Source organism: Pristis pectinata, chromosome X, assembly GCF_009764475.1.
Source record: "Pristis pectinata isolate sPriPec2 chromosome X, sPriPec2.1.pri, whole genome shotgun sequence".
NCBI classification, from domain to species: domain Eukaryota; kingdom Metazoa; phylum Chordata; class Chondrichthyes; order Rhinopristiformes; family Pristidae; genus Pristis; species Pristis pectinata.
In genome coordinates this window covers 5,950,825-5,970,198 of record NC_067450.1, presented here as the reverse complement: position 1 = coordinate 5,970,198, position 19,374 = coordinate 5,950,825, and the positions used below count along the sequence as shown (strand labels likewise).

Below are 19,374 nucleotides of genomic sequence, written 5' to 3'. Positions count from 1 at the left end.
GTGGAATGAGCTGCCATCTGATGTGGTAAATGCGGGCTCACTCTTAAGTTGTAAGAATAAATTGGATAGATACATGGATGGGAGAGGTCTAGAGGGTCATGGACTGGGTGCAGGTCAATGGGACTAGCGGAATAAAGTTTTGGCACAGACTAGAAGGGCTGAATGGCCTGTTTTCCGTGCCGTAGTGTTCTATGGTTCTAAGCAACATAATACATAGACATACGGTTACACTTAGATATACTGATGACATGTAGCTCCACTTCTCCATCTCTCTCCACCCCTTCACTGCCTTTTGGATGTCAAGATTGTTTTTTCAACATCAAGATTTCAATGTCTCCCTTCAATCAAACATTAGCAAGCTAGTTGGTAGCCATCACCCTCAGACTTCACCACAAACTCCATTGCCCTACCCAGTCACTGTCCCAGATCAAGCAGACTGTTTGCAACTTTCTTTTCCTATTTGATCATGAGGTGAGCTTTTGACCCCATTTCCTCACTATCATGAATACTACTTGCCTGGATGAGCCATAATTCTGTCTGATTAAACACGGGTAAGACCAAAACTGTGGTCTTGTCACCAACAATAAGCTCTCTGTGTTTACCACCAATTCCATCCATTCACCGCCTTTCCTTGGCTTGCTGCCTCTGGCTGAACCAGACTGAGATGAGCTCCAATCCCAATTTTTCCATCACAGCCTCCCTCTGCCATCTCTGACACCTGAATCCCCTCAAATAGTAATCTCAAGCATCAAGTTGTCCTTTTGGCTAGAGTACATGAGATCTCCCTCATGTCCAGGAGGCAATCTTAACCAATACCTAAAAATCAGATTGTTTCATCATTATTATGTTGCTGTATGTGGGAGCTTGCTTTGTAAATGCGCTGCCCTGTTCCCTACGTTATAACAGCGTCTACTATTCAAAACAGGCTTCCTTGGCAGGGTGCCAATAGTTTAGGACATTGAGGTTGTGAAAGGCCTTGTAAGTTTACTCATTCATTTATGTAAATACAAGTTGATGTTATGGGACAAATAGGACAGAGAAGGAAGTTACTGGGAGACACCTCATATCTGACATTAGACATGAATGCAGGAAGGATCGTTTGTTGTGTTCAATCAGATCCAAATACACACAATGCTCCTTAGCAGTGGCCATCAGAGAAGTAAACAATATTACCCTATGTTCCCTTGAGTAATCAGATAACCTTTGTTGATCTTTTCCATTCTGATGCTCCCAAGAAATTGTTAAGATTCAAGATCTTTATGAGCCAACTCTCTTAAACACAGCAATAACAGGTGTTATTGAGAAGGCCCTAGAAATGAGGTTCTTTCCCTCAAATCACTAGGGCCATGCAGATGTGAAGAATTATCCTAACTTCCACTTCCTGTCTCAAGGTTTCTCCTTTCATAATGTGACCACAAAAAGAAATCAACAGGCACAAATTACACATCCTGCACTCTCAGCAGAAGCTTATGTCTCTAGCAATCTCTCAGGGTCAAGGTCAATTTACTTCCACTCCAATTCTATAGGTTTTGAGGTAGCTGAAGAGTTCCACGTGGGACACAGATACTGCCACGTGAGATGCAGCGGGTGAGTCGTTAGGGATGCTGTGCACTCCTGCTGCTTGTGCGTGGCCTCTGCATGCTCATGCCATAGACACTCAAGGTTATGCATTCACAGGTGAGGGATTCCCATGAGTCAGGGAAATTTTGAAAACATCTTGAAGCATTTTCTCTCTCCATCTGGAAGTCTCTTGCCATAATGGAATTTGAAGTAAGGTGCTTGTTTCAGGAGTCTACTGTCAGGCATAAGGATAACGTGGTCTATTGTAATTAGTCGTGTGTGATCAGGCTGGGAATGTTCTGGGAGAGGATGGTGAACATTGGTTTGCCTATCCTGCCGATGGATTTCGAGGATTTTGTGGATTTTGTGGACAGTGTTGGTGGTACTTCTCCACTGTTTTGAGGTGCCTACTGTAGGCTGCCCATGTCTCAGAAGTATACAGGAAGACTGGATCACTGCTGCCTGGTAGACCATTAGCTAGGTGTCAGACAGACTAAAACCTACAGTACAAATACACAAAACTTTGTTGTTTTTTTGTTCTAGTTGTGTTCTTTCTTGTATAATTTTGTATAATTTGTTTATTTTGTAAACGTTGTGTCCCTAATGCTATGTGCCTGTGATGCTGCTGCAAGTTTTTCATGGCAATAAGCTCGACTTTTAGACTTTGAACTTTTATAAGTAAAAGGAAACCAATTCCGAACACAACCTATTTATATATGTAGGCCACCTTGCACCATATGAAGGTGGGAAAAATGCTGACTTATTACAATACATAATGAGGCCAAGTCAGCCCCTGCCTGAGGGGAGAAAATCCCATTCCCCTTCTCCTTACTTCCCCATAGCCCAGCAACTTATTCTGTCTCTCACATGGCTATGATTAATTCTTCGGGCCACTTTCCTATCCTAAGGGACGATTTACAGCAGCCAATTAACCCACCCACGTCCTTGGAATGTGGGAGGAATCCGGTGGAAGTCCACCCAGTCACAGGAAGAATGTGCAAGCTCTGCATAAACAGCACCTGAGGTCAGGGTCGAACCCAGGTCACTGGAGCTGTGAGGCAGTAGTGCTACCTGCTGTGCCACCGTGCAGCCCATTTAATGGTGATGCCTCCGAAAGCAACACCTGTAAATGACAAGGGGAATCTTCAGAGACAACAGGGTGAGACAGCAGTGGCTGAGAGGGAACATCATCTCCAGAGGGCAGGCCCACATTGTCTGTGGGAGTGGTAATTAGACTATGCCCACAGCTGGGAGGAGTAGCTTGGTCAACAGGTCTAAAAACTGACTCAGAGTAAATGCTTAGTTGGATAAGTACAAAGTTGGCAGCAGAAGCGCATTGAGCAGACAGGAATTAAGGTGACTGTTTAAGAGTATTCCCTCAGTTCCAAGCTGGTGGCACCATTTTCTGGTAGAACATGCCAGGTTGCCATGCATTCAAAACTCCTGCTCTCTCGCTTGGAGTGTAATAACATGAAAAGTTTGGAGGCTCAGCTTCACGTCAGGTCAAGAGAGCCAGCTTTTAACAATGTCTCCAAATAAAATACTACGGGTTGGAATTTTACGGCTTGTATATTAGAAGTTGAACAGAGTGGAGGCCCTGCCTCTGGGTCTGCTTGGTCTAATGAAGGCCTTCTGCAACAGATGGGAAATGCAGGACTAAAACCTTGTTCCGTGTCTTTGTTAATTTGAGAGTCAACTGACTTGGAAAGTTATCTCCATTTCTTCCTCATCACTGGGTCAAAATCCCGGAACTCCCTCCCCAACAGCACTGTGGTTCAAGAAGACAACTCATCTTCACTTTCTCGAGGGTAATTAGGGATGGGCAGTAAATGCTGGTCTTCTCAGTGATGCCCAGATCCTAATAAAATAAAATTATTCCAGTGCTTTCTTGGACAGACCCTCACCTTGCACCCTCCATTAATTTGAGGTCAACCAAAACTCTGCTGTCTGTATCCCCACTTATCCATCATTGGCCCCAAGTCCTACAATGGCTTAATTCTGAATTTCTTATGTTCTAATCCCTCAATAGCCTTATTTCTCCTTATCTCTGAGGATAACATAAGAGTCTACACCACATAAATAAAGCATTCACCCAATATGCTCATACTCAACACAAGCTTCCTCACACCCCTCTTCATCTATTGGCATATCTTTGTAACCTCATGTAGCCCTGCAATCCCCTATTTTTACATTCTCCAACTGCTAATCATAGGTATTTGATGGTCAGCATGGATGTGGTGGGCTGAAGGGCCTGCTTTTGTGCTGTATGGCTCTACCACTACCTCTGTCACTTGCCCTTCTTTATGAATATCTTTAAAACCAATCTCTTTGGCCCTTATCCTAATAATTCCTTTACATGGCTTGGAGTTAAATTATGTGTCTACCTTAGAGTTGCAATATAAATAATATGGGAAGATGTGCCACTTAGTTTCTCAAGGCTGTTTCGCCACTGCTGATCTGTGACCTAACTCCACACAGCCACCCTTTCCCCAAATCTATTATACTGTTGTCTCTAGTCAGGCGTACCATTAAAAAGGATCTGTCAAAATCAAATTTTAAATTAGAGTACAAAAGCAGGGAATTATGTTGAACCTGTAATAAAGCACAGATTAGGCTACAACTGCATTCGTTTCTAGTCACCTAACTTTAGAAAAGATGCAAGGGTCCTAGAGAGGATGCAGAAAAAAAATTACCACAGTGGTTCAAGGGATGAGGGATTTCACGCTTAGATGAAAAATGCTGGGGTTCTTCTCATTGCAGCAAAGAGAATTTGGTTGGTTTGGATGGAGTAACTAGAGATAATGATCCGACCAGCAGATAGTTCAAGAACAAGGGGGCTAATTTAAAATTTGGGGTAAAAGATACAGAAGGGATGCAAGGAAAAGCTTTTTTTTAATTCAGAGAGCAGCTATAGTTTGGAATTCAGACACAAGAGACTGCAAATGCTGGAATCTGGAGCAACACCCAAGATGCTGGAGGAACTCAGCAAGTCAGGCAGCATCTAAGGAGGGAAATGGACAGTTGATGTTTTGGGTTTAGACCCCTTTGGACTGCGAATGACTCCAGCATCTTGTGTATTGCTATGGTTTGGAATTCACTACATGTTAAGATGGTGGAAACAGAATCAATCAGTTCCTTAAAAAGGGATAAAAATTGAGAATGCACAAATACTCAGGTCAAGCAGCATCTGTGGAGAGAGAAACAATGCTGTAATTTTCAGGCCAATGACTTTTAATCGTTACCGAGGGAACAATTTGCAGGCAAATGGAATTGCTGTACTAGGAGCCAGCAAACTCTGTGGGCTGAAAGACCCCCTTCAATGCTTTTATTAGTCAAGGCATTGAGTTCAAGAGTCAGGAAGTTATGTTGTACCTTTATAAAACTCCGGTTCGGCTGTATCTGTAGTATTGCATTCAGTTCTGGTCACCCCATTATAGGAAGGATATGGAGGCTTTGGAGAGGGTGCAGAAGAATTTTACCAGGATGTTCCCTGGATTAGAGAGCAGATGTGATAAGGAGAGGTCGGACAAACTTGAGTTGTTTTCTCTGGAGCGGCGGAGGCTGAGGGGAGACCTGATAGACGTTTATAAAATTATGAGAAGCTTAAATTATGAGCAGACAGCTGGTATCTTTTCCCCAGGGTCGAAATATCTAATACGAGAGGGCATGCACGGAAGGTGAGAGGGGGTAAGTTTTATTTACACAGTGATGAGTGCCTGAAATACACTGCTAGGGTTGGTGGTGGAGGCAAATATGATAGAGGCATCTAAGAGGCTCTTAGATAGGCACATGAATATGCAGAGAATGGAGGGATATGGACACTGTGCAGGCAGAAGGAATTAGTGTAATTATGTGTCGTTAACTTAACTGTGGGCCGAAAGGCCTGTTCCTCTGCTGTACTGTTCTATAATTGACCTGGCGTGGGACGGAGACGCCTTTGCCGTGCTGCCTCTTGTCCTCTAACGCGGCCACACCCGGTGACACTCACCCTAGTGGTTCAATTTAAATCGTCACTTCACAAAGCCACTATGGAGGCCGTTCCCGTCGCCGATTCTGGTAGGGCTCGCTCTTCGCTTTGTAATTTCGGCTCAAAAAGACGATGACTTTTTTGTTTGTAAGGTTAAGAATTCTTTGTGTGTGTGTGTGTGTGTGTGTGTGAGATGGAGGAAAGCAGGTCACTTCTACTGAGTGAAAATTGAGGGAGGCTTGCGGGCGGCGGCAGGGCCTGTGGCGGGAGCCTCCGGCACGGCGGGAAAGGGTGAGGTGAGGAGAAGGGGGGGGGGAACGATGCAGCTTTGGGGGAAGCCCTTTGCGGCTCTCCCCGCTCTATCACTCGATGCCCCTGAGGTGGCTTGGTCGGGGCTTTTGGTTGCTTTTTCTCGGTGCGTCGTTGTCGTCGTCGTCGCCTTCTCCACCATGGGAGGCGAGCGGCGCAACTTCCGGCGCGGGCATCATGGCGGCTCCTTATGTGACGGATGAGACGGGTGAGTGTGGGTTCTTTCCCCGCGTTCTCCCCTTGTCGCCGCCGCTGGCGGAGGGGGACCTCAGGAAGGTAGCATGTTATGGCCCTCGCCTTTCCTGCTCGACGTTGCGCTTCGGTGTGCCCTTCCCCCCCCCCCACCCCGCCCCTAAGGTCGCGTGAGCTGCCCCGCCTCGGCTGGCGGGCGGAGAGAGTTAGGAAAGTCCGAGGCGGCGATTGCGGCCTAATGCAAAATTTCTCCATCGGTAGCCTGCCCAGCACCCTAACTTGAGGTTATAAATATTTCCGAAGCACATTGTTTAGTTCAAACTTTAATATTTATTTTACTCGGGTTTGCGAGGTTTATAATGGAGTATTGAAATAATTCTGTGGGTTCGGTCTGATGCAGAATTATTAATCCTAAAATGCCTTTACTCCACTCCATTTTCGTCATTAAATCCTTTGTTTAAAATGTAGTCATTTACATTTTTAAGTTTTTTCTATCCTTGGTGCACCGGAGATTGCATTCCAGAATCCAATTAATTGCGCAAGTGAGTTTTTTTTTGTCTTCGTTGCATTTTAAATTTTTTTTTAAGCATTCAGTTAAAAATTGCACACTTGAAAAAGAATTCTTTGACTATTTTGGTCAGATCAGTAGGTGAAGTGTAGGGGATGGGCTTTGTTTTTGCCCGTGCTTGGATTTTCTGATTTTGGCGTTTATGGGGAAATCCTGAATGAAAACCGGGTACTTTTCTCGAAGGAAGGCGAAATTGGTGGCTCTTTATGCTCTCGACTAAAATATTTCCTAAAAACACTAAAATCTTCAAGCTATAAGCAATTTTTGTACATCGTGGAGAGAGACCCTGGTAGATGGTTGGAAACAAGCTTGTCCCTTTCTTCAAGTAATGAAGGTGTTTGTGAAATTTATGTAACAAAACAGTGAGACAAAAGTAATTTAATGAAGAAGAAACATGGTTACATAACAAAACGTAACACCTTATGCCAGTCTTTTTTTTAATCTGACTGCACTCTATTGGTGGGCATTGAACTGTCAGTTCTATAGCTAGTGCATGAAACAGTTGAATTGGCATTTGAGAGTTACTATTGCCTATGGAATTAAAATCCTGCATGAATATTTACTTGCCACAAGGAAACCTTTGGTAATGTGTGGCTGGTGGTTCAAATTTGTTGTCTTTATTTCTGAGAGCAAGTGCTGAAATGTGGATATCTGATGTTCTATCCACTTCCTTGACATCAGTGGAACCCCAGGGAGGATATTAGCTGTCTGTCTTGAAGCACAAAAGAATGAAAGCTATTTTGAATCTCTGCGAAGCAATGGTTCAGCAGCAACTGGGGTTATTGTCCAATTTTGGCAGTGTACCCAAAAAAGATTTTGGAGAGGGTGCAGAAAAAGTGGTCCATGGATGAGTAACTTTTCTGCACCCCCCCTAGCTTAATCATGAGCTTCCAATAGTACAGCGACCAGAACTGCACGCAGTATTCCAGGTGCGGTCTCACTGATGTCCTCGACACCTGTAACGTGACGTCCCAACTCTTGTACTCAGTGCCCCGTCCAATGAAGGCAAGCATTCCAGATGCGACCTTCACCACTTTGTCTACCTGTGTCACCATTTTTAGGGAACGATGTACTTGTACCCCTAGGTCTCTGTTCCACAACACTCCCCAGGGCCCTGTCACTTACTGTGCAAGTCCTGCCCTGGTTTAACTTAACAAAGTGCATCTCCTTTGCACTTATCTGGGTTAAATTCCACCTGGCATTCCTTTGCCCACTTTCCCAGTCGATCTAGATCCTGTTGTGCAAAGATTATGGAGAAGCTGAGTTGTCCCTCAGACCAGGAAAGAGACTTGATAGAAGTGTTTGCAATCGTGAATGATGCAGACAAATGAATAAAGATAAAACTATCCCTACTTGCACAAAGCTGTGAATCAGAGAATGCAGATTTAAGGTGATTGGACAATATGAGAACGAGCTCTTTCATTGAGTGAGTAGTTAGGATTTGGAATTCACTGTGTAAAAGTGTGCTAGAAGCAGATTCAATTGTGGCTTTCCAGAAGGAATTGGATAAGTACTTGAGAAGTATTTGCAGTGGTAGAGAGAGTGCCAAGAATTGGACTGACTGGATTGATCTTTAAAAGGGCTAACATACGCTCAATAGGCCAAATGTGCTGTAACAACTGCCCCCCCACCCCCCCCCAAAATCCCCACACTTGTTTTAGAGTTGGCAGTATATCAAATGTTAATTTTTCTGAGTGTTTGTGCCAGTTACTGGAAGGTGATCATGACTTTGCTTGCAGTATTCCTTTAAGTATCTTGAATATTTTACTGTAAATGGATAAATGGAGTCTCCTCAAATCACAGCAGACACTAAACAATGTATATATTCAAAACTTATTTTTCGTCAACATTTGTAGGAAAATATATTCCAGCATCACAACGTCCTGATGGGACTTGGCGAAAACCAAGGCGTGTGAGGGAAGGATATGTGCCTCAGGAGGAAGTGCCAGTGTAAGTAACATTTTAAGGAAACTAAGTCTTTCAAGTGAAATTGTTTTTATCTTTTTCTGTAAAATGTTGTGGTGGAGGGTACCTTTTAATCTCATCGTCGGTTTGTCTGTTCAACCTTAATTCACACCTAATGTCTCTAAGCACTGCTGTCATCTTCAACAGTGGCATCAATTGTCACAGCGAAGATTGTTAACTTGTAGAGGTACCAAAGTGTTCCAGCTATCAAAAGTTTGGCTTTTACACTTTCCATTATATCTGACTATAGTTAAATTTTAATAGTCAGTGAAATACCACTTTGACTTGGGGGGGGGGGTGACTGGGCGACCAGAGAGATCACTGTCCTCGGTTGTCCACTACTATACATCTGTAAGTGCAATTGTTTTCACTATTCACTATCACTTTCACTATTCCAACAAATCTCTTTGAGAAGACTTCTGTGTTTCAAAGTGACAATGGATGAGTTGCAGTATGACTCTCCAGCTTGTGTCCATGTATGTGTAGTGGCATCTTCATTGAAACTAAGTGATGACCATATTAAGTGTGCAACAAGGGGAAGAAATGCTTCCAATGTAGTTAAGTTCCCACTATCTGGTTTCATTTCAAAATAGTCATTTGTTGTATTTCAAACATGTCTTCCAGCACATTTTATCTGCAGTTCATGAGCACCTAAAATAATGGGATTCCCAGTATCACAGCAGTCTATAGTTAGTCAGGATCCAGGCCTCAGAGCTTTAGTGCCCTGGGAAGGAACGGAAGGAAGTAAAATTGAGTTGTTCCCTGTAAGTGCCCAACACTTGGATCTGTTGCTGCAAGTCTTGAGGTCTGATTTAGCTTGGAGACCCAAACCAGCGAGTCCGAAAACTGCATTGAATGGTGGCCTTGAGTGAAACCATTGTCCCATGTCTTCTTGGAAATGCTGCTTAATTTGTCCAGATTTAATTAACCAATGTTAATGGTTGAAGCAATTTGGGTAATCTCTGTGTGCCAGGGCTTGGAAGAAGTAAGGTTGGCCAGCATTCCTGGTAATCACTATATCAACCCAGGTTGGGATGAAGAAAAGAATATGGAGTCCCAGCAAATTAATATTGTGCATTCAAAATTTAGAAGCATGAGGTAACTTTTTCTCTCCTGCCATGCTGCCTGTTCGCAACCATGACACTTGGAGGATTTGAGGCCAGTTGATCTTCAAGAGGAAGAGAATGTTACCCTAGCCATTCCTCTTGGCGAGCTCCAGAATAGTATTGAAAGCTTGCAGGCAGGTTGCCCACAGCTTTTTTTTTCCTATGACAACCGAGCATAGGAAGGGAAAGTTTCTCTTTTATACCCTTCTTAATTTTCCCTGCTTTTTGAAAGAACTGACTTGTTGAGATTCCCTACTCATGAACTAACTTTGAAGTTCCATCCATGCCTATGTGGACTCCGGTAGTTGCCGCTGAGCAATGATCTGTTTCTCCTCTTCCTGTCATCACCCCAATCAAGTCTGGAATGTAGTTTTTATTACTTAATACAGCAAATTGTATATTTATCCTCAATCATGAAGAAGTTCAGAAAGGATGTTCCTGATCGGCCCCAAATGTTAATTTTTATAAACTATGGATAAGACTTTTCACATGCGTGCAAAACAATAAAGGGGGGGTGGGGAGAGGGAAAGATGGCTTTCAAACCTGCTTAATTTCTGCAGGCACTATTTTGAAATGTGCATGACATTGCAAATGTTTGGGTTTTATTCCAGCAAATTAAATTATAATTGGGACATATCTATAATAGTCCTTCAATGTTTCTTGGTTAATAAGCCACTGAATTGGTAGAAATACCTGAATGCCTACAATCCAATTTATGGCATATGCAATATTTGTGCAAAATCGCTACGCTAAAATTATAAGAATGACTTTCTCGGTGGATCTACTGCATTATAAAAGGAGTCGGTTATGAGTGCTTGTTCTCTTCTGAGAAATAATGCACTCCCGGTTCCATGCTTATTCACTGCGCAAAGTAGGTTTATTAACATCATGCTAAAAACTAAGGTTCCTCTTTATAGGAAAATGACGTGATATTTCCATCCAATGCAAGTCAACCTTTCCAAGTATTGCTGAATCGGTGCACCCACGCTCCCCTTCTGCTCGCATTTGGAGATCTTCATAAATGCACTTATTCCACGTGCACCTTTCGCAATGATGTGCAAAAGCCTTTTGTGCAAAGCTGTTATTAAAAGGTATTTCAAAAAATAGAATTGGATTAATACTTCCATTGTGAAACCATGAATTTTGAATTCTAGTAAATCCACTTGGCACATTGGATATCAAAACCGGCAAGAAATATAAGAGTTCATTGCAAATCATGTTTTCTTATGAATCTTCCCAAAATTTACATTCATAAATAATGTTTCTGCAGTTTTCTTTGGCTCTACTTGAATTCTTTCACCTCTATACTATTTAGTTGATTTCTGTGGCATTTGCAGATTGTCAAAACCATTGAGCTGGGTTGGAGGATGGGGTACAGTGGAACCATTGCGCAAGAGAAGGAGGTGGCAAAGAAAGGCAGGAGGTTATGGTTGAGTAAAATGGAAGGAAAGAAAAAAGGATGATAAGAAATGGTGGGAAGCTGGCATAAGGAAATGGGTGGTGTTCAATGGAATGAATCTCTGCCTCTGTTCTTGATGCACAGATTTTGGTGTCGATCTACCAATGATGGGAAGTTCTAACCAGAGGGTGATGGAGAGCAAAGAAAATTCAGCCCATTGGATTTTGGGCAGCAACAGGGGAAGATGCTTGTCTGGCTAACGGTGGAGGGCATAATTGCAAATGGGGAAATGAAGTTAGATAAAAGAAACCTCATAAAAGAGCTATAGAGCTACATTAACGATTTGGAAGAGGGGACTGAGTGTAGTGTATCTAAGTTTGCTGATGACATTAAATTGAGTGGAAAAGCAAATTGTGCAGAGGATGCAGAGAGATGGATGGGTTAAGTGAGTGGGCAAGAGTCTGGCAGATGGAGTACAATGTTGGTAAATGTGAGGTCATTCACTTTGGAAGGAAAAATAGAAGATCAGTATTATTTAAATGGTGAAAGACTGCAGCATGCTGCTGTGCAGAAGGACTTGGGAGTGCTTGTGCATGAATCGCAAAGGGTTGGCTTGCAGGTGCAACAGGTTATCAAGGAGGCAAATGGAATGTTGGCCTTCATTGCTGGAGGGATTGAATTTAAGAGCAGGGAGCTTGTGCTGCAACTGTACAGGTTCCTGGTGAGGCTGCACTTGGAGTACTGCGTGCAGTTCTGGTCTCCTTACATACTAGCGTTGGAGACGGTGCAGAGGAGGTTCACCACGTTGATTCTGGGGATGAGGGGGTTATCCTCTGAGGAGAGATTGAGTTGCCTGGGACTATACTCTCTGGAATTCAGAAGAATGAGAGGGGATCTTATAGAAACGTATAAAATTTTGAAAGAGATAGATAAGATAGAGGCAGGAAAGTTGTTTCCACTAGTAGGTGAGACTAGAACTAGGGGACATAGCCTCAAGATTTGGGGAGGTAGATTTAGGACGGAGATAAGGAGAAACTGCTTTTCTCAGAGCAGTGAATCTGGAATTCTCTGCCCAGGGAAGCAGTAGCGGCTATCTCATTAAATATATTTAAGACACAGTTAGATAGATTTTTGCATAGCAGGGGAATTAAGGGTTATGGGGAAAAGGCAGGTTGGTAGATCCGAGTCCACGGCCAGATCAGCCATGATCTTATTGAATGGCGGAGCAGGCTTGATGGGCCAGATGGCCAACTCCTGCTCCTGTTTATGTCCTTGTAGGCTGTGGGGTAGGTTGGCAGCCAGCAGGTGGGATGAAATAGGAAATGTGAATAGGGAAGAGATGGCTTGGTGGGGTGGGTGGGGTGGGGAATGCAGTCACAAGTGAGTGTGTAGGAATTTGAGTATAATCCCTGATGGAGGAGTAATGTCTTCTGGCAAAATTGGCACCTTTTGAGTATATTCTGCCACTTTCTGTCCTGTCACTTCTCCCTGTTCAGTTTGCAGTGTAAAGTGTATGTGTTGTGTTATAAATGGAGCACCTTTGAAATCCTGTCACCATGTCATACCTTTATAGCTTGATGTTTGTATTTCTCTTCAATTTTAATTAATATTTGCTCAATGTGTCACTGCATTCTTTCACTGGCTTCTCAACATAATCTGTATACCAGTGCTATAAATCTTCATGCAAGGATGAGATATTCAATTCGAATGTGATTGAGCTTGATAAATCCATTTTTGCTCTTTTTTTTCAAACAGTGGATGCTTTTATCTAGTTTTCTCTGAGTGCTCTTAATATTCCTAATACTTCCCACTCCCATTCTTCATTCCAATTGCAAGATTACATTAAAGTTAATTTGGTCATTCAACTGGACCTACCCCTATGCATTTCACTGAGCTTTATTAATTTCCATCACTGCATCTAGCACACACCAAGTGTAACTTGGTGTAAAACGCTTGCTTTTCAATTTGATGCTGCGCAAGTTCGACCATTATGGCCTTGACCAACACATTATCTTATCTGTGAAAGTGAGCATAATGCAAATGTTTACACCTCAAAGCTAGTGCAAAAACGGCTGCAATGCTTTTTGTAACTAAACTGGCAATTCCTCTGAGGGGCAGACATTAGCAGACACATTTTGCTGTCCCTATCCTCAATGAGGAGGAAATTAAAATGTGATAAATGTCACTTTAGCAGAATAAAGTGAATATTTTGAAGGATTCTGCTATTTTTTAGGGGGTGGGGGGAGGTTGTGGAAGAGTTCTGCTTGAATTGTAAAGCTGACAAGACTATGCCTCAACAACTGGTCTTAGTAAAGGCCATCCCATTTCTGAATGATTTTACTGAAGGACTCTGGTACCAAATAGTTTGTTCCAACTCACTCTCCCCTTTCCCACCAACCATCAGTCAGTTTTGGAAGGCACCACTTTAGCAACAGGGTGCAGGCAGAACTACTGTCGTATGTGCAGTAACTTTTTCCATGAGTTCCACATAGAAGCAATGTACTGTTAACAGAAACTAGCCATTGTACATTGCTGAAAGCTGGATTTTCATACCAGTAAATACAACTCCTTTGTTCCAAGAAAATTCCTCATTTTTCATTTCTCCATTATAGGATCCAATTCTTAAGGGAACCATCCACCCTTGTGGCATCTTATCCAAGTGGCCAGTGTTCCTGCTAATAATTGGTGACAAGCTGTTCAGCTGAGTGGCATCACAGCCAAACCCGATCCTGTATTCATTTGAATGAGGTAGCACAACTGAAGGAAATGGGAGATGTTTTGTCAGGGCACATTAAACAACACATCAGGAGCTTGTTGGGGGAAAACTTTTTAAATACATTGAATGGCTTGTACTCTTTGCCTCCAACATTTATTGGGGAAGTGGACTTGTCACGCTTTAGGGGATGACTTGTGCTACAAAAGTTGTGGATTGGGCGCAGGATCAGCTTTGGCTAGAATTGTCCTCAGTTTGCTCATTGTCTAGGCCACTTCAATAAATTCACTGGGTTGGTGCCAATGAAACTGTTGTCCAGCAAGAGCTGGGAGAGAAAGGGAGCAAGTCATGGAAAAAAAAAACTGTTATAACACAATCTAATTGTATCCCAGTTCGCATGGCCTGTTATTATCTGTATTTATTGTGTGCAGGTACGAGAACAAGTTTGTGAAGTTTTTCAAAAGCAAACCAGACCTGCCGCCAGGCCTTAACCCAGATGAATCCATCAAAAGCAAGCAGCAACAGTCAAAGCAGGAAGGAGAGCTAGCTGGGTTATCCAAGTCAGCTAAACGCAACCTCAAGCGCAAAGAGAAGCGCAAACAGCAGCAGGAAAGTGACGGCACCGCCGAGGCCGATGAGCTGAGCCAAACGTTGCAGAAAACCACCATTGCTGGTGGCAGTGGCAATCCAAGCCCGCAGGCTGCGGCGCTGCCGGGGGACCACGATGGAGCAGAGAAGGCAAAAAAGGTAAAAAATCTCAAAAAAAAACTGCGCCAAATCGATGAACTACAGCAAAAGCTAGACTCTGGCGAGATTAAGCAGGCGACAAAAGAGCAGCTGGAAAAGCTGAGCCGCCGAAAACAGCTGATGGAGGAGCTGGAGGATTTGGAACTGGGTTTATAGGAAAAACGTGTATTCCAAGGATACGGGGAGAGTCATTATTCCATATCCATGCCAAGTAACTGTCAGACAATAATGGGCACGCATCCTAAAGAGATCAAGGGTCGCACAATGGGACAGCATTGCCCATGCTGGCCCTTGTAATCATGCGGCCTTCATGTTGGTTTTATTAGAACTGATGGAACTATTTTTTAAAATTTCCTTCTGATATGCAAGAAAGCGATATGGAATTAATGTACTATTTAGTAGACGGCGTTGAGTCTTCACTGTTACACTACGCGACTACAAATTGTCTTTCCACTGCATTTCTCGTTGCGTGTTTGGCCTGAACCAGGGGTTCGCCATGCTGAGAAGCCTGATCATCATCTCAAGTGCTTTTGCATAATGGGGAAAATAAGAATCCAGTGTTAAATTCACCAGAAGTGGTTACAGCACTTTTGTTTTCGCCTTCCCTCCAAGTGTCTCATCTTTCATTTTTGTGTAATAGAATTCAGATTGAGAAACAAATTAAATGACGGGGAATAAGATGTATTATCAAATGGGAACATTGAAATCGAAATTACCCTCTTCGGGCTGCTGTTGCACTAAGTGATATCTGCCGATTATTTTTGAATTGTGCTTGCTCCCATTGTTGGGGATAATTAAATTGATATTTGTATGTCTCCCATGTGGTGAACTCCTGTCTAAAGGTTTTAATAAAATCACTTTTCTTTGTGCCCTTAAAAGTACAGAGTGAGCATGCTCAGAAATGTTTCTTTTGTATACAAGTTTTGTATACAAGTGACAGCTGTGATTCACTGGTATAAAGGTACAGTGCATTAGTGATTTGAACTAATTGAATCCAGTGCTATTGTTAGCCTGTTTCTTACTTGATTTGCTCTATTTCTTTGTTTGTGTAATTGGTATCATTTCATAGTTAGCAGTTTTCTCACAATGTGGATCATAAGCAGTTCCAAATAATCAAACCTCTACCTACGCTCCAGCCTCTGCACTTTGAATGTAATTCATTTTATGTGAAGTTCTGTGCAACGTTTCTCAGAGAAGGCGCTAAGTTAATGCAAATCTCTCCTCAAGCTGCCTGTCTGTATTGAATGCAGATGTGAATGGAGTTAGGGTAGTACTGCCAAGTGGCACTCGTGGGAAAACTTCTCTACTGGCATAATTGATATTACATAAAACTGGTTTCTTTTCCTACCAATAATACATGCATATTAAGTACTTGTGTTCATAGATGGTAAGGCCTCTGAACATTCTCCAGGTAATGGAGATAAGAGGGAGGGTGACATTGCATTTTTCTCAATTCATTACTAATCAAGACATATTGACTGCGGATGGGTACGGAAGTTGGTGTGGTATTGATAGTCTTGCTGCCAAATGGCAACACTTTGAGATGGGCAAAAGAGACCTCCGAACTGCTGAAGTTGCTTCACTTTGGAGTGGATGTCTACCCAATGATATATGCAGGTAATGTATCTGTCCGCGCACAATTTTATTAAGGTAATACAAGGAAAGATTGAGTGTGGTTTTTTCAGTGATCTAAATTCAATGAGAATGTCAGTTTAATATATTGGCTAATGCTTAAAAGCCATATTTTATGTTAAGTCTGTCCATCCTAATTGAAATACCAAAATCAATGCCCAGTTTTCATTATACTTGCAATTTATTTTGACATTTTAAAATTGAAAATTATGAAAACTGCCAATGCTGTTTGGGACTTGTCATTGACTTTTTAAATGTACTGTATATTTTGGATGTAGAACAGAACTTGTTATGTGGAGGAAATAGAGTTAACATAGAACAATTGTTAAGGGATGTGACTTAAAATGGCAGCTGGTGATCAATATATACTTGAAAATGTACTTGTTTAACTTGGAGTCTTGTTTCTAACTTGAATCCTGTTTTAAATATAACCCAGATTTCGATACACTTTCAAAAGTGATCTGCTTGAATAACCAAGAGATTACGGAGTTTTGAATGTAGGCTTGGAGTGAGCAATGAATTAGTTCATATAATTTTTGTAAGGGTCTCTGCAGCGGGCACAAGAACTATTGTCATTCCATCTTGCTGTATTCAGTGTGGTTATTTTATAGTTCCTTGAGCAGTGGTGCTGCCACAGGTTCTGTGGTGGTTCAGGCTGCTGATATTAGCCCACCTCCACAACCAACAGAATGGGTATTTGTGGAGGACAAGGCATCGCTTAAATTTTGTAAGAAAATTCATATAGTAGCTTGTGCAATAGAACCAGCTCTGATGCTTTGGCTACTATAAACTTGGGACCAAATCAAACAAATGGGTAAACCTTGATGAAGGCGCAATGTGCTGCTGCATTATGACGTGATGCAAGTTCATACCAACAATTTCTCATGTAGCTAGGGTGAATGGGAAAAGTTGGTTTTCTCCCGAGGATGGCTGGTACATGTTACAGTAGCTACGTGGTTTAGTTACCCAACCAGCACCCAGGGTTCTGGATGTGAATTTGAATCACGCCATGACAGCTGGGAAATAAATATATTAAGTAATTAAATCCATAATTTATTTTATAAAACAAGTTAACCTTGGTAAATGTAAACATGAAAATACTGGATTGTTGTAAAAGCCCATCTGGTTGACTAATGTACTTCAGGGAAAGAAGTCTGCAGTTAGTACCTGGTCTGGCCTGTATAACTCCAACCAACCAATGTGGTTGACTCCAAACTGCCACCTCAGTTCGGAGGCAATTGGGGATGGACAATAAATCTTAGCAGTGCCAGTGACATCCACATCCCACGAAAGAACAAAAAATCCTAAAGAATCAGTTTTCCAGCCTAAAAAAACCTCTGTGTACAGAGTAGCACTAGCAGAAGGTTTTCCTTTCTAATCTAGTTCTTAACTCATTGTTTAAAACTAAGCCTGATTACAAAGTTGCTAATTAACAGGAATCAGGAGCCTAAATGCAAGCTAAAGTTTATCCCTCTTGCAAACCCAAGGGTACCAGGGCCACTTAACAATCCAGGCTGCCTGGATCAGCTATCTTGGGACAGGCTGCCAATTGAGGGGAAAGTGCAGGACAGTTCAACCCACTTGTGCAAAGAAATTGCACATTAGTGATTGTTGGGTGACCCTTGGGATCAAGCTAGATTAGCCTGTTGCCAGCAGCCCAGTCTCTAACCAGAAAAATAGTTGCATTAAGCTAGGTAACATCCTTCATGTTATACCTCAGTAAATTCTGCATTAAATACATTTCTTATTTGAGAGACTTAGTTTTTGGAAGGTGTACTGATCAGTGATTAGATGTGAGCAGGTCTAGTAAATATTTGAGATCAAAAGGCCAATCCTTTTGGCAGTTTTCTTAAAAATTATTTTTTAGGGATGTGGGAAGTGGGGCTGTGGCTAAAACTGAGCCCTTAAATGTTTCTGAAAATTGTACCATGATGAGGTGAGCAAATCTAAAATACAGTTTTAGATCTGTGATCTTTCTCCTCTCAAGCCTTTAGTAGCTCTTCAGGTAGAGTTTGCTGTTTTGCTTCTGTTTTTACACCCAGCATGCTCTTGATTCCCATTTACTTGAATGAGTGATTGGGAGAGGAGTCCTAAGCTGCCTTTTTCTTTCCTCGCTGGGGGTGTTGACTTCATTTGTGGTAGCTCTATAGCTGACTTGGCTGAGAGTAGCTACCTCAGCACATTCCAAAAATTGACTCTGATACTTTCTAGTCGGTACGGTTTAGCATTACGCAAAGAGGCGTGTTTGCAGTGCTGCATGGATTAAAATCAGGTTTTCGCTTCCAGCAGAAGAACTGTTTGTCTCTTTGTACCACCCATTGTATAATAAAACTTCTTGAATTTGATTCAAGGGAATTGGAAGTAATAGTAGTCACCTCCCAGTATCCCAGTTCTTGGCACTGGAGTATTTGACTTTTAACAAGATTTTAACTTAAGAATGGAAATAAAATATTTTACTGTAAGTAACTATCAGAAGTGTGTTGCTTGCTGTGTGTGATATTGTGTGGACTATCAGTGACTGGTAAAAAAAAACATTTCCAAAACTAGTGAATAAAAGTTGAAACATCAATCAAAGCTTGTGATTTGCTTATTTTAATTAACTTTTTTTTTTCAGGAAGTGGTTGGATTTTGTAATGGAACACTAAGTAGAAAAATATGAGCAATGTTTTGATGCATTATTAAATATAGCCTGTCTAAATAATCAAGGGTGCAATAGGAGCAATCTTGGACCACTAGGTGCCTGGATTTGGTATCAAATTCAATTTCCGTATTTTGCTACCAACAGCTAATACTATAAGTGTCAGCTTTGGATCAGTGGTCTGAGTCTGTGGGTTTAAGCCCTGTTTAGCACTGAGCACAGAATCCAGCTGCTACTCCACAGTATTGAGTGCTGTGCATCAAAGCAATAAATCGTCCAATGGCACTATTTGAAAGAGTAGGGAGGTTCTTGGTGTTGGGGAAAATTTATTTACCCCTTGATCAACATCTCAAACAGATTAATTGGTTATTATCACTGTTTATGGGAGGTTGCTCTGTGCAATTTGGCTCCTTCCTATAGTACAATGGCAAGCCTTCAAATGTACTTTGTGTGTAAAGCACTCAGGGATGTTCAGAAGAAGTGAAAGGTTCTATGGAGCAGCATAGCTTTCTTGGGGAACATCGCTCTGTAGATCACTACAGAATCTGCAAATATGCAATTTTAAGTAAGAGGCAATT

The 19,374-nt window shown here is 42.0% G+C and overlaps 1 protein-coding gene across 4 annotated transcripts; it reads left to right on the top strand.

Moving 5' to 3' along the window:
- Nucleotides 1–5,443: 5,443 nt before the first annotated feature.
- Nucleotides 5,444–18,713, top strand: pym1 (PYM homolog 1, exon junction complex associated factor). Of its 4 annotated transcripts, none has more exons than XM_052009479.1 (4): nt 5,577–5,616; nt 8,453–8,546; nt 10,585–10,758; nt 14,211–18,713. In XM_052009479.1, exons 3-4 carry the CDS (start codon nt 10,718–10,720, stop codon nt 14,680–14,682), a joined length of 513 nt encoding a protein of 170 aa, XP_051865439.1. In that variant the 5' UTR covers nt 5,577–5,616; nt 8,453–8,546; nt 10,585–10,717; the 3' UTR covers nt 14,683–18,713. The 4 variants fall into 4 exon arrangements, with proteins under 4 accessions (XP_051865438.1, XP_051865439.1, XP_051865437.1 ...); XM_052009481.1 differs by lacking the exon at nt 5,577–5,616 and adding an exon at nt 6,028–6,044; XM_052009478.1 differs by lacking the exon at nt 10,585–10,758 and having other exon boundaries at nt 5,444–5,616.
- Nucleotides 18,714–19,374: the final 661 nt, after the last annotated feature.

Excerpts from the sequence above, each read along its gene's own strand:
- pym1 (XM_052009477.1), top strand. The coding sequence starts at position 6,014 with ATGGCGGCTCCTTATGTGACGGATGAGACGG. Across the intron at positions 6,045-8,452 it reads TTATGTGACGGATGAGACGG|GAAAATATATTCCAGCATCA; the intron begins GTGAGTGTGGGT and ends CAACATTTGTAG. Across the intron at positions 8,547-14,210 it reads CCTCAGGAGGAAGTGCCAGT|GTACGAGAACAAGTTTGTGA; the intron begins GTAAGTAACATT and ends TATTGTGTGCAG.